Source organism: Sorghum bicolor, chromosome 3 (assembly GCF_000003195.3).
Source record: "Sorghum bicolor cultivar BTx623 chromosome 3, Sorghum_bicolor_NCBIv3, whole genome shotgun sequence".
Taxonomy (NCBI): Eukaryota; Viridiplantae; Streptophyta; class Magnoliopsida; order Poales; family Poaceae; genus Sorghum; species Sorghum bicolor.
Window position 1 is genome coordinate 64043687 of NC_012872.2, and position 14519 is coordinate 64058205.

The following is a 14519-nucleotide window of genomic DNA, read 5'->3' on the forward strand; positions in this document are numbered from 1 at the left end:
AAAATTAACAATAATTAATTAATACAGTATTAAGTTCTTGGTAAACAAATATTTTCATCAGTGAATTACTAATGTAGGTTTAGTTAGGAATAATTTATTATTATTAAAACATGGGTTAGTGTTAGAGTATGTGTAATGCAGGTCTATGTGGCTAGGCCCATATATACCTAACTATATGGCCACTCTGGTTAGGGTTAGCCTAAGTAAGAGCAACTCCAACAGTTTTACAAATTTTGTTTGGCAAATGTTTTTATTTGCCAACTCCCAAAACGATATGGGGAGGGAACAAAAAAGATATCTCCAAGTGTTTGGCAATTTTGACTTGGCAAAAACAAAATTCTACTGGTTCTAAAGATTAACGAAGAAGCATCAGGTTGTTAGCTTGCTATAAAAGCACGCGCATGCAGAATGCCAAGCCTATTCTAGGTGTGCATAAATGTCAAGAAAGGAGGAGAATTTGCCAACTTGCTATAAATGCCAAACCCAAATGTCAAACTGTTGGATAGGAGATTTCAAGAGTTTTGGCAAAAAATAAGAATGCCAAACCTATTTGCAAAACTGTTGGAGTTGCTCTATGGAAATCAGACATTCTAACATGGTATCAGCTTAGGGTTTCTTCCTTTACGGTCTCAAGCAGGCCCCCCAGACGTGGAACCATCGGTTTGCTGCCTTTCTACTGACTCTGGGATTTGTGGAGGCCAAGTCAGATACCTCTTTGTTCATCTATCACCATAGCGCTGAGACTGCATATCTACTGCTCTATGTTGATGACATTGTCCTCACAGCCTCCAGTGAGTTACTCCTTCGGCGGATCATCGCCTCTCTTCAGCAGGAGTTTGCTATGAAGGATCTGGGTGCACTACATCACTTCCTCGCGGTCACTGTTGAGCCTCACCCTGTTGGATTACTCCTTCACCAGCGGGCTTGATATCCTGGAGAGAGCTAGGATGACTGACTGCAAGCCCTGCACCACTCCAGTTGACACACAGGGCAAGCTCTCGGAGGCTGAGGGTACACCAGTGGCAGATCCCACTGCATATCGGAGTCTTGCCGGGGCACTTCGGTACCTCACCTTCACCCGGCCGGATATCACCTATGCAGTTCAACAGATTTGTCTTCATATGCATGATCCTCGGGAGCCACACCTCACCGCTCTCAAGCGGATCCTACGCTACCTCCGCGGCACCGTCGACTTCGGTCTACTCCTCTACCGACGGTCGTCCTCCACCGAGCTCGTCGTCTACACTAACGCCGACTGGGCCGGGTGTCCGGACACCCACCGCTCCACCTCCAGCTACTCCGTCTTCCTAGGCGGTAACCTGGTGTCCTGGTCATCCAAGCGCCAGCCGGTCATCTCCCGCTCCAGTGCCGAGGCGGAGTACCGCGCTGTGTCCAACGGCGTGGCTGAGGCTTCCTGGCTCCGGCAGCTCCTCGCCGAGCTCTACAGTCCTCTCTCCCGGAGCGCACTGGTCTACTGCGACAACGTCAGTGCGGTGTACCTCTCCACCAATCCGGTTTAGCACCAGAGGACCAAGCATGTAGAGATCGATCTACACTTCGTCTGGGACCGGGTCGCCATCGGCGATGTTCGCGTCCTCCACGTCTCGACCACCTCCTAGTTCGCCGACATCTTCACCAAGGGTCTTCCGTCCTCGACCTTCACCGAGTTCCGCTCCAGCCTCAACATCACCAGTGGCTAGTTGCGTCTGTGGGGAGGCTTGTGTGTTGTCCTTCTTTTCATGTTCAGTCTGCAAACTCCGCTGCGCCGGTAGTTTAGACTGCGGAGGGTGTTAGAGTATGTGTAATGCAGGCCCATGTGGCTAAGCCCATGTATCCCTAACTATATGTCCACCCTGGTTAGAATTGGCCCAAGTAAAGAAATCAGACATTCTAACAGTCAGCATGATCTATTTAATCAGATCGTGAATTGAAATCTTGAAAAGTTTACCATTCAATCTAATCAAAATAAATTTATCTCCAAGATGCTACCGTGTTGATATCGAGAGAGGTCTCTGCCATAATCATTATCCTTCATATGACGATAACTATTTTTTTATTGACTTTAATCATATATCAGAATTATATATATTTTTGTGGGCCTCAAAAGAAGTCATTGAATTTGACATCTGACTGTAACAACAATGGATAACTTAAATCATATATCAAAATTATATATATTTTTGTGGGCCTCAAAAGATGTCATTGAATTTGACATCTGACTGTAACAACAATGGATAGTATGAAAATTAAAGCTATGATATATTTATGAGTAATATTTATGTTCCTTACAACGTAATAAAACAAATCTATGAAGGTTGTATTTAAATTGGATACAAACTTAATAGGACATTGCAATATTATTGGCAGTATCAACTCATATTATTGATGTCATGATCATCATAAAATAAATTATAGCTTTTAAGGCCTTGTTTAGTTTACCCTAAAAAAAGTTTTCAATATTCCTCATCACATCGAATCTTGCGGTGAAGTATTAAATATAGACGAAAACAAAAACTAATTACACAATTTGCATGTAAATCACAAGATGAATCTTTTGAGTCTAGTTAGTCCATAATTGGATGATATTTATCAAACAAAAACGAAAATGATATAGAACCGAATCCAAAATATTTTCGGAACTAAACAAGGCCTAAATTTGATAGAAATGGTAAAAACTAAATAGATATTCCCTTGGTCCTAAAATATATGACACTTTAGCTATAGATGTGGATAAATATTGATCTAAATTCATAGCCAAAGTATCATCTATTTAGGGATAGAGGAAGTAACATTTCATTTCTATTAACGTTTATAGCCTTTTTTTCTAGTCCTTGTTTTCGTTTAACATTTGATAGCTTTGGCTCCTATTGCAACGCATGTGTATATTTGCTAGTTTACAATAAAAAAAAGCAAATTCAAATAATTTAAAGAAAATCAAGTCATGCAAAATAGTATACTCGGTACTCTTTCGTACACAATAAATTGAATAGTCAAGTGCAACATGAACAATAGGCATATTTCATTCATTAAAAAACTAGCAAACATACCAGTGCTCTACATTGGTCGATGGGATATACTATGACTTGTAGCCTAGTCACATCGACAACCTATTACTATGACTTATAGTCTAGTCACATCGACAACCTATCTACTCTTTCTGTCTCTTTTTAATTGTCGTCGATGGTGTGTGTGCCACAAGTTTGACTCGATTTTTATAAAATACATACAACATTTGTATCTCTAAATAAATTTATTAAAAAATTAGATTTAAAGATCTTTTTAATGATACTAATTACGTATTATAAATATTAATATTTTTTAATATATAATTATCAACAGTTGTTTTTTAGAAAGTGCAAGCGACAATTAAAAAGAAACGAAGTGTGGAATCGTCTAAGGTTCCTTCCATCCTAGAAACCGAGGGGATGAGCTGGTCACCTACCTACAACGTCTCTTGTCCTACGCGGGTGTACCTCAGTTTCTTCTCCTTGGACACTGTTGTCTCGACTGAGCTCGCGAGTCACGACGGTGCAGCTCCTCTCCGGTCTCCGATTGAGCTTGCGGTGACATGGCTCCTTTCCTCAGTGGTTTTCCTCAGTCGTCAACTCTGTTGAGTTTGCGGCGCTCAAGCTAAGGTGTAGGGGGTGGTTCGACATTGGAACGACGACAAGGTGGCGCCAGGATGGCAGTAAGCAGGTGGCGCTGGGAAGAGTAGCACGTGTAGAGGGGCCATGACAGAGGAGCGTGCAGGTCACGGGATGCAAGATGCGATCAACGCAAGGGGTGATCACCCCAAGGGATGATGGCACAAGTGGCACAAGGGCGACCAACACATGGGACGACCAACTAACGGATGAGGCGAGCCACGTGATGCACGTGTGCGTTTCATGGTCGCAAGGGAGAAGATAAGTCAAAAAAAAAAGAGAAAAGAGGGAAATAATCAGAGAGAATGCATAGATGATAAAGTGGGGCTTGTTGATAACTATTACTAACGGTCCCTTAACCAAAGAAAAATTGTGATAGACTTATCTCCTCAACCAAACACAGAATTAAGATGGTCTCATTCTAAAAATCGAGGATGGAGCCATTCCATCCGAACTCAGTGTCCAAACCAAACAGAAAGCAAATTTGCTCCATGGACCAAATCCGATGGTCAACTCTCCATGGACCAGAGGTCCATACAGATATTTGCTCCATGGACTCGGGTCGGGCCGTGTCAACCCGCAGGCTCAGAGGTCGGCCCAAGCACAGACTGCACCACCGGGCTGGGCCAGGCCGGCCTGGGCCTACGAGTTACGGGTCATGCTCGGACTAGGCCAAAATGTCGTGTCGTGGGCCGGGCCGTCGTGTCTCGACCTATATGGCTTTCTATAACCAAATCCGGTGGTCAGCGTTTCATGGGTCTTGGCGCGTGGGCAATACGTGTGTACATCAATTTTTATAGATCAAGGTGGAACCAAACAAATTATAAACCTATTCATCTCGATTCATACTCCCTCTGTCCCTAAATAAGTGTTACTATAGTATTCGTGTCGATCAAATTTCTTAATTTTAACTAGGTTTATAGAAAATATTAATATTATTTATATCTCTAAATAAGTTTATTATAAAAAATATATTATCATTCATCTAGGAGTAAATGATACTAACTATATACTACAAATATTAATATTTTTATTTATATTTGATCAAAGTTAGAAGAGTTCAACTTCTCGAAAAACAAGAATAATACTTATTCCATACTCAAGTTCGGACCCTCTCGTAGATTTTGTGAAACTTGGGGGACGGACATACCCCCAGTGCTTGCGTTCTTTCCATCCGCTAATGGACTGAAATTAATTACAAACCAATCTTGTTCGTGTCTGTTCGGCTGGGCGCTGGTGGCCGCTGCACGCGCGCCCTTCCTGGATGCAACACTAGCCCATAGGGGCTAGCTAGCTGGGCTAGTTTACTTTCTTATATAGAGTGTATCCGCTACCATATTTATTAAGAGCAGATATAAAAAAAACATCTAATTAATCATTTTTTGGTTACCACAATTATATCTTAAACGTCAAGAATTATAGGTATGATGAAGGAAGTATATGTTAGAGTGAATAATTAAGAGCATCTTTAGAAGTTTGGTATAATTTACTTGCTAAACTAATAAATCTAGCAATCTTTATTAAAAATTAATAAATCTACCAAGTTAATAAAAAAGTAGCAACCTTAAACTTTATTGTTCTCTAACTAGGGAGAATGTCAGACCCGCAAGTGTTTGGTCTGAGAGCTTCAACACAACACGGGAACAAACATAAAAGCAGTTCACAAACAACTAAGGTGACACCATACTTCTAAAATTTAAAGCGGGCTCACACCTATTTGTTTTTTCTTTGTTTACAAGAGATAATCAAGTATTTCATGTGTATTGTCGCTGCCATAGTCACATCAGACATATATATATACACACACTATGTATGAGTTATAGACTCACAGTATTTGTGCTGGTAGACATACTTGAGTTCTAGCTGTCTTAATCCTATCTGTTCTTAGCTCCTATATGGATACAGCACATTTTTACAGCTAGAATTAGTTAATAGACAGTTAGCTGTTCATCAAAAAAATAGAAAACACTAAATTGTGAGTTATCTCGATTTCAGTAGCCTCCCATCCATGAACACACCATATCAGCAGTTGGTGATTACAATACAAGTGGATAGGATAATAATAGAAGTGCACAACACAATTTATAAATAAAAAAGCACAACACAAATACATGGTTCTTAGTTTAGGTCTCACAAATAATAAAAGAAGGCACATAGACACAAACAAAGTGACACAGCTACAGTCCAGGGCATCACAAAAGGCTTCACTACTAGATGGAGATGGTCATATCATATTTTTTCTTCACTGTGGTACCTACTCTCATCTTCATACTCTTCTTCAGACTTAAATTCTTCTCCTTCATAGAGCTCTCTCGCTCTTACATCACAGTGAATCCTGAGTTAGAGGTACAAAACCTGGACCAAACTGTCCAATTGCTTCACACATTTACTTGAACTCATCATTATCAAGTGCATTGGAAGCAATAGCTGCCAACACAACATTGAAAAGAAGCATAATTAGTGTTCTGTATAGAAAAAACATCTAATGAACTTTGAAATATAGAAACAACATAGTATACTAGCAATTTACCATGTGTATAGGCCCATTTTGCAATGTACTTGTGCACCTCATTGGTTCTTTCGTTCTAAATATCATTGTTCAGCTGCTGTTGCTTCAAAGAATCAGTTGTTTTTGTTTTAGGATCAATAACACGTATCCATTTGTCGATGGGTCCTAATTTGTGGGGCTCTGAACTTCCAACACAGGTAACTTCATCAAAATCTGTTCCAACCCTAGAGACATGAACTTCCTCTCTAACTTCTAGCTCACAAAAAGTCTTCTCCTCCCTCTTTGCATTAGCTAGTGCCTTGTTGCACTTCTCTTTAGCCTACATGAACCAAATGCTCCTTCAGCCTATAAATTCCTCCTCTCATCTCCTTGTCACAGAGCTTGCACTTCACCTTGTCCTTGTTGCTAGCATCAACAAGAACGCCATATTCTCATCCAACATCATCTGAGTTCCTTTTAAGGAGATTATTTGCCACTGCTTGTGTTCTGTCGACATCCTACAAATTGCAGCAACATACACATAGCACACCCTATTACACACTGACAAATGAAATAACTAAAAGCACAAGAGCAAAGAGCAGCAACTAATGTGCATGCTACTGAACAAAGAGCAATTAATGTGCATGCTACTAATGTGCATGGCGACTAATGTGCATGCTACTGAACAAAGAGCAAAGAGCACCAGCAATAATAAGGTTGCAGATTCAGAAAATTAGAACAAGATTCAGAGTTCCAGACCAACAGCAATAGGGAGATGAGCAGGGGAGGACCATGGGAGGGAAGGGAGCTCACCTTGGGGACTTGGGGTGGCCGGCGGGGAGGGGTTCCAGTCGAGGACAAGCAGGGCAGCGGCGGCGAGTCAACGATGAGTAGGACCGACGACGGTGAGTCGGGGAAGAGCAGGTGACGAGCTTGGAGGGGTAGATGAGGAGTAGGACCGGCAGGAGGAGGAGCAGGACCCACAGGGGGCGACTCGGGGACGAGCAGGGGAAGAGATTGGAGGAGCAGGGGAGGAGAAGATGAGGAGCATGACCAGTAGGAGGAGCAGGACCTACAGGAAGGTCGCCCGGCGACGAAGACCGACGGCGGGGATGACCAAATCCGACTCGGGGACGAGTGAATGGCACCACACTCCCTTCTATTCCTCCCACACCTCCATTTCGTGGCCGCACGGGAAATCCTCCCGCGCTCGTGCCAAATTTGCCGCGCTCACGCTCGCGCCCGCCTCTGCGCCGCTCAACTCCGATTCCGCGCCGCCTAGCGCCTCGAAGCGCGACTATGGCCATAGTCAAGGCGACGGGCTTCACCTAGCGCCTAATCGCGTCTAATCGCCGCCTAGTTGCCGCCTAGCCAAACTTTGGACTAAACAAGAGCAGAGGCAGGTATGTTACGGCCGAACCAAACAACGACAACTTGGTACCAATAATATATCTTACGTAAAAAAAAGTTTTACATGAGAAAGTAGCGTGAAAACAAGTCCATTAAACAGATTAGAGAGTTCTCTTGCCTATAGGAAAACTTCACATCACGCCTCCGCGGCTCCGCGTTCCACCTCTTTCTATCTCACCTCCACGTCACCGTAACCTCGTCCTCCCCATCCCCTTACGCGACGCGACTCAGGCGCCTTCCCATCGGAACCCTAATCCTCTCTTTCCCTACTCGCGGAAGCCACCACCACCACCGGCAGGGGAAGCGGAAGAGAAGCACCTCGGCCCCGGCAAGATGGTGCTTGCGCAGCTGGGCGGGAGCATCTCCCGCGCCCTGGCGCAGATGAGCAACGCCACGGTGATCGATGAGAAGGTGCTCAACGACTGCCTCAACGAGATCTCGCGCGCGCTCCTACAGGCCGATGTCCAGTTCAAGATGGTCCGCGACATGCAGGCCAACATCAAGCGCATCGTCAACCTCGAGGCGCTTGCCGCAGGCACCAACAAGCGCCGCATCATGCAGCAGGTAAGGGGGCGTACTGGTTCGTCGCCTCATCTGCCCAATCCGCGCCCAATCCGTCAAGAGCTTCGAGGGATTTCTGTGTAATTTGGGGTTAATCTGTGCATCCCGTTGATTGCGTTAATTGATCTCTGTTGTTATTGGTGTAGGCTGTCTTCACGGAACTCTGCAACATGTTAGATCCCGGGAAGCCTTCCTTCACTCCCAAAAAGGGCAAGCCAAGCGTAGTCATGTTCGTTGGTCTGCAAGGTCAGTCGTCCTGTGGCTACGTTATGTCACATGCTATGATAGCTGCACATTTGCTGGAGTGATGTTTGGCAGATAGTTTTCTTTGTTCAAGAAGATCCTGAATTATTAAAACTTGATTTATTACGATCTAGCCTAATTAGATTCTTTTTGACTTTGTCCATTCTTTTTTGTTACAATACACAGGCCACAGCCCTGCACCGATATCAATTTAAATGAAACCGTTCAAATCATTTTACAGCTCATAAAGATGTCCACAGCGAGATTTGTTACCTCCAGTAATCCAACTCATGAACTTCAATCACTTAAGCTCTTACATATATTATTAGTATTTTTTTCTTGGAGACACAAGAGAGCTGCGTATAATTATATTATAAGAAGAAAAAAAAGGAGGAAGGGATCTTACAAACACATAAACCACACACACCCAGATCAGGAATTTAAAACATTCATGCCTTTGTACAAAGCGAACTCCGCCAGAACCAGGACCAAGTCTCAGCCTACAGTTGGCACAAGCCACAAGGGCTGTGAGGTAAGAAATTCCTTGAAGCCAGCCAGCATCTGAAGCTCCTCACTAGCAAGTAACAAAGCTCTTGCGATGCTTGGAGATGCCCCATGGGACACACAACGATTACGGTGGCACAAAAAAAACCAAGTTTAGTCACCAAGAATGATGGGAGAGGGTAAATTACATTGTTAATTCCCCAGTTTTGCTCATGCTCATGTGGGGTTTATACTTTATCAAGGTCATAAATGCCTGATGGGTGATGGCTACTCCAGACAGGGCCAACAGCCTTAGAAAATTGTGAACTTTGTTATCGAATTATTGATTCTGTTGTCCTTTATTAGGTCATGTTTTTTTGTCCAACAGGTTTTTTCTCAAGTCGTAATTCTTATTGAATGTTTTTGCTTTCTAGAACTAGAATATAGCATAGGTAGTTTATTACTTATAAGAAGTTATGTGCATATCTCTTGTTAATATTAAGCCATTTTCTTGAGTACACACATCTTAAAGTCCAAGGTTTAGTTGAACATATGGGCTGTTTGAAATTTGAAGAACAGAAAGATGGATGCTGTGAATCTATGATGTGTGAGACATAATGATAAAGCATCACATATCTTCATTTTGGCCTAAGCTTCATTAGACCTATCTAATATATATGGCATACACAAAGATTGGCCAAATCCTAAATTTAACCATGATGGGGCAATTCCTGTTTTTATGCCTGCGTGTTTGTCATTCTTCTCACAAGATAACACCATTTTTTGTGCAGGTTCTGGTAAAACTACCACTTGTACAAAATATGCTTATTATCATCAGAGGAAAGGATTCAAACCAGCGCTGGTTTGTGCCGATACATTTAGGGCTGGTGCTTTTGATCAGTTAAAGCAAAATGCAACGAAGGCCAAGATTCCCTTTTACGGAAGGTGCTATAACTCTCAGCGTGAGTTTGTTATTCATGTTCTTATCTCTGTACTCTAACAGTCACTTTGCAGCTACATGGAATCCGATCCAGTGAAAATTGCTGTTGAGGGTGTGGAGAGGTTCAAGAAAGAAAACTGTGATCTCATCATTGTGGATACAAGTGGAAGGCACAAACAAGAAGCAGCACTCTTTGAAGAAATGCGGCAAGTTTCGGAAGCAACAGTATGTGCACTTGAAATTTGCAAATAAATTCTGGCTTTCATCAATATTTTGAAGAAATCTAATGAACTTTTACCACCATTCTTGTATTCTTCCTGCAGAAACCAGACTTGGTGATTTTTGTGATGGACAGTAGTATTGGTCAGGCTGCATTTGATCAAGCACAGGCATTTAAACAAAGTGTTTCTGTTGGTGCTGTGATTATTACAAAAATGGATGGTCACGCAAAAGGCGGTGGTGCCCTTAGCGCGTTAGTATTCTCTGCCTTTTTTTTTACGCAATATGGTCTTGGTTTAGTTTCCTATTTCGTAACTTATAAAAATTATTTCCAAAGAACCTGAAGTAGATGCTCTACATTGGGATATTTCTTGCATTCGCTATAGTCCAGATACATTCTCCACAAGATAATTCCACATTATTTTGTTCTAGGAAAGGACAGCTACTTATACATCTCATAACACTTCAGAACCTATGACCAGCTTAACATACCTTCTATCCTTGTTTCTTTCCAGGGTCGCAGCAACAAAAAGTCCTGTTATATTCATTGGAACTGGAGAGCACATTGATGAGTTTGAAGTTTTTGATGTGAAGCCATTTGTTAGTCGCTTGTTAGGTCAGTGAAAATATAAGGCACACTTTTACATGTTTATATGTGTGCGACATTCCACTAACCTTGCTTTGTTTGATTTGCAGGTATGGGAGATTGGTCAGGCTTTATGGACAAGATTCATGAAGTGGTACCTACAGATCAACAGCCTGAGCTTCTGCAGAAACTGTCTGAAGGAAGCTTTACTCTCAGACTTATGTATGAGCAGTTCCAGAACATTCTGAAAATGGGTCCTATTGGCCAGGTTAACTACTTCAATCCTTGAAATTTCTTGAACATCTTGTCAAAACCAACATAGTAATAACAGATTCATTCATTAACATCATGAGTCAGGACTTGTCTCAAATAAGAAATTGATTTTGGTTTGTTTGCAGGTCTTCTCTATGTTGCCTGGGTTTAGCGCTGAACTAATGCCAAAAGGACATGAGAAGGAAAGCCAGGCTAAGATTAAGCGCTACATGACGATGATGGATTCCATGACTGAAGCAGGTAATTTGTGGTGACAAGAACCTTCCTATATATAAATTTATTTATTTTAGTAGTGTGCTACAATTGTAATCTTCATTCCTGAGTTTTCGCCTCAGAGCTTGACAGCACAAATCCTAAGCTGATGACCGAATCACGGATCATTCGGATTGCACGGGGTTCTGGCCGGCCTGTCAGGGATGTCATGGACATGCTGGAAGAGTACAAGCGGCTTGCTAAAATCTGGGGCAAGATGAAGGGTCTCAAGATCCCAAAGAAAGGGGAGATGAGTGCACTGTCCCGCAACATGAATGTTCAGCACATGAGCAAGGTCCTTCCTCCGCAGATGCTTAAACAGATTGGTGGCATGGGTGGTCTGCAGTCTCTGATGAAACAGATGGGATCGAAGGAGATGAGCGGAATGTTTGGAGGCATGGGTGGCGAGCGGTAATTTTACATCGAGTCCTGTTTTTGGTGGATCGTTGTTGTGATGCTAAATTGAGAGGCTTTAGTGCTGCGGTCTGGTCATCATCAGAGCTTTCCCATTACTTCAGCCTGCGCCATGTTATGGAACAGGTTTAGTGTAGCTCCCAGTGCCTGAAAATTTAATTTTATATAGACAGTATGTTTGTCCTTGGAAAAATGGATGAGGTATATATTTGACAAAGCGAATATGCTTATATAGATTGTTACTCCACACATTAGTTTTCCAGTGCTGTTATGCCGTTGAGTTGGTAAGTTATGCGCCATGAAACTAAGTGCAAGGGCGTGCCTATTTGAATTGTGCGCTTTGTGCTGGGCGGAAGTTAGAAACTGATCGGCTTACCCAGACAGCTTGCAATTTTTTCATAACACATCTCTAGTTGGAGCACCGCATCAAACACACCTGCGCCGGGCTGTTGACCACCGCATCAAACACACCCGCGGGCTGCAGCTGTTTGGTTTTTCAAAAGCTGCTTTCAGCTATGAAAAAAGTGGGCAGATGGTAGCGGCCCGGCCGGTCAAGGAAAAAGTCTACGTAAGCAGAGTGGCTCTCAAACTATCTATTCCCTGAATTTATCAAATAACCCGATCCAATAACCTCTTAAAGTAGTTTTAGAGGATGGTTTTATCTTTATCTTTTTTTTATTATAATAAGCTCATTATTATATGGTTGAACGTATACTTTAGTTATAGATTTATTTAGCTTTATTTTTGATAAATCTATGCTTCATCAAACACGCCACCCAAAGATATGCAGCCGTATGTTGCTGCATAGCTACAGTAGAAAAAGGCAGCCGGCAGAGCCAGATCGACGAAACAGTACCATCACTCCATCAGTCTACCTTCTCTAGTTGGCACGGGTGGCCATTTGAACATAAAACATCAACGACAAAACTACGAACAATGTGGCACTGAAAGCGTGTGCATCTTATTGCCAAAGGTCAGGAACGAACGCGTGAGCGTGACGGAGGACGACGACGAATCACCGCTTGCAGTTTCTCCGCCGGGAATGGAACCGGGAACGGTGTTTCTCCGCCGGGAATGGAATGGAAGAACTAGAAAACGTTCAGAGCACGGCCACAGCAGGCATATCATCGTATTCGTCGGCATCCGCCTCGCGCAGCGCCCGCGCGATGGCTCGCACCGTGGCCGGGCTCGTCCTGCAGCACCCTCCGATGAGCGCGGCGCCCGCCCGCCGCCACTCGCCGACGCTCGACACGAAGTCCGTTCCCGTCGCGCCGTCCGAGTCCTGCAAACCCGTGAGGGACCAACACAAAACAAGTTTTTTTTCACTGTTAACGCAAAAACAAGCACTAAGCACAGATACGAAACGAGATCAGTTGGTGACAAATAAAGGCTACGGTATGGAGGAAGCCAGGAAGCGCACCACCCATTCGTTCGTGTCGGCGATGTACGTCTCCCCGCTGTTCGGATACACGACGATTGGCTTGCTCGTCACCTGGAAACAAATGAAATTGCCGAGTTTCAAATAATGCTTCTGCTGGTAACGCTATTCGGCTATAGTAGGACGAACGGAACAGGCATATATATCGAGTCATCGGAGAGGATGATCACCTTTTTGATGGAGAGGATCAGCCCGTGGATGAGCCTGGGAGAAGTGCAGTTCACGCCGACCGCGGCCACCCTCTGGCAGGAATCAGCAACGGCCGCGCACTCGGTGATGGGGTCTCCGCTCGCCGCGTGAACCCCGTCCTTGGAAGTGAAAGAGAACCAGGCTGGGATCCGTATGCCGTTCTCCTCCAGGAGCTCAGCGTAGGCCTGCAGAGGTTCACGGTCCAGGTAGCCATATTACATAGCACGGCAAACATCTGTGCAGATGAGATGAAGTACGCATCGCATCCCGGGTCCATTTGTACCTGCGCTTCGAGCTTGTTTGGGATGGTCTCGAAGGCGATGAGGTCGGGCCCGGCCCCCGCCAGCACCTGCAGCCGCCTCCTGTGGAAGTCCTTGAGCGCCTCTTTCGTCACCGATTTGCCGTAGTCCCCACTGTACTCGGAGCCGTCTGCCCGGTACGCCCCGTAGCTCCCGATGGAGGCCGCCACCAGCACCGGCGGGCGTTCGCGCTCGCGCTCGCGGCGCGACCTGCTGCTGTCGACGTCGCCCTCCGCGACGAAGACTCTGCGCGCCTCCTGCGCGACGTGCACGCTACGACGCAGCAGCTCCTCGCTCTCGTCCCGCGAGAAGCCCCTCGACTGGAACCCCTCGATCGTGGCCTGCGTGCGTGCGCCAGCGACCGATCGTCGTGACATTGCGATACGGTCCAGGTCAAGTCAAACCCGCGCGCGTGCGCGTGCGCGCGCGAGAGAGAGAAGTGTACACGATACTGGTGGAGAGGGCACGCATGCCCTGGACGGTCCGCGCACCTGGTAGGACGCCGAGATTATGACATCCGCTCCTGCTTCGAGGTAGTCTAGATGGACCTGTGCTTTTTTTTCCCAGAGAAAAATACAAAATTGCTTGTGAGTTGTGATGGTGATCTCTGTGCGTCGTGTAGTTTTGGCAGATTCAACGAAACAACGGTAATAACTAACGGCCATCGCGGTGGTGCATAGTAGGTGTGGCTACTGGCGCTTGACCTTGCGGATGAGATGCGGGGCGGAGGCGAGGCACTTGGCGCTCCAGAGCGCGTCGTGCAGGTCCGCGCCGTGCGCCTCCAGCTCCGTGCCGAGGCCCCCGTCCACCACCGCGCACCCGCCCGCTTCACGCACGAAGCCGCGCAGCGCGCCCGCCGCGTCGACGATGGGTCCTCCGCCACCGAGCGACATTTTTCGAAGGACGATGCTGATCGAACGCACGGCGACGGGTCGGTGAGAGTTCCACTGGATGGGTAAAGAAACGCAGGACCGGGCGGGCGCCGTGTGGTGAATGAAGTAGATAGATTCATAGATAGATGCTGAACGCAGAGACTGCACGTGGCTGCAGCGGCGAAGCTCGAGGAACGTGTGCGAAGCC

General features: G+C 45.1%; 3 protein-coding genes across 3 annotated transcripts; 2 read left to right on the forward strand and 1 right to left on the reverse strand.

Moving 5' to 3' along the window:
- On the forward strand, positions 948-1520 carry LOC110433748 (uncharacterized mitochondrial protein AtMg00810-like). The gene has a single exon (XM_021456309.1). It carries the CDS (start codon positions 948-950, stop codon positions 1518-1520), a length of 573 nt encoding a protein of 190 aa, XP_021311984.1.
- On the forward strand, positions 7674-11762 carry LOC8072140 (signal recognition particle 54 kDa protein 2). The gene is made up of 9 exons (XM_002456379.2): positions 7674-8106; positions 8250-8349; positions 9621-9774; positions 9844-9994; positions 10093-10241; positions 10504-10604; positions 10685-10842; positions 10973-11087; positions 11183-11762. Exons 1-9 carry the CDS (start codon positions 7876-7878, stop codon positions 11512-11514), a joined length of 1491 nt encoding a protein of 496 aa, XP_002456424.1. The 5' UTR covers positions 7674-7875; the 3' UTR covers positions 11515-11762.
- LOC8072141 (homocysteine S-methyltransferase 4) lies at positions 12357-14519 on the reverse strand. Its single transcript, XM_002458531.2, has 6 exons — positions 14144-14519; positions 13931-13987; positions 13424-13780; positions 13122-13325; positions 12934-13005; positions 12357-12795 (listed from the first exon to the last, which is right to left on the reverse strand). Exons 1-6 carry the CDS (start codon positions 14330-14332, stop codon positions 12613-12615), a joined length of 1062 nt encoding a protein of 353 aa, XP_002458576.1. The 5' UTR covers positions 14333-14519; the 3' UTR covers positions 12357-12612.

Excerpts from the sequence above, each read along its gene's own strand:
- LOC8072141 (XM_002458531.2), bottom strand. The coding sequence starts at position 14,332 with ATGTCGCTCGGTGGCGGAGGACCCATCGTCGACGCGGCGGGCGCGCTG. Across the intron at positions 13,988-14,143 it reads CCCCGCATCTCATCCGCAAG|GTCCATCTAGACTACCTCGA; the intron begins GTCAAGCGCCAG and ends AAAAAAGCACAG. Across the intron at positions 13,006-13,121 it reads TGATCCTCTCCATCAAAAAG|GTGACGAGCAAGCCAATCGT; the intron begins GTGATCATCCTC and ends ATTTGTTTCCAG.
- LOC110433748 (XM_021456309.1), top strand. The coding sequence starts at position 948 with ATGACTGACTGCAAGCCCTGCACCACTCCAGTTGACACACAGGGCAAG.
- LOC8072140 (XM_002456379.2), top strand. The coding sequence starts at position 7,876 with ATGGTGCTTGCGCAGCTGGGCGGGAGCATCTCCCGCGCCCTGGCGCAG. Across the intron at positions 10,843-10,972 it reads AAATGGGTCCTATTGGCCAG|GTCTTCTCTATGTTGCCTGG; the intron begins GTTAACTACTTC and ends GTTTGTTTGCAG. Across the intron at positions 11,088-11,182 it reads GGATTCCATGACTGAAGCAG|AGCTTGACAGCACAAATCCT; the intron begins GTAATTTGTGGT and ends TTTTCGCCTCAG.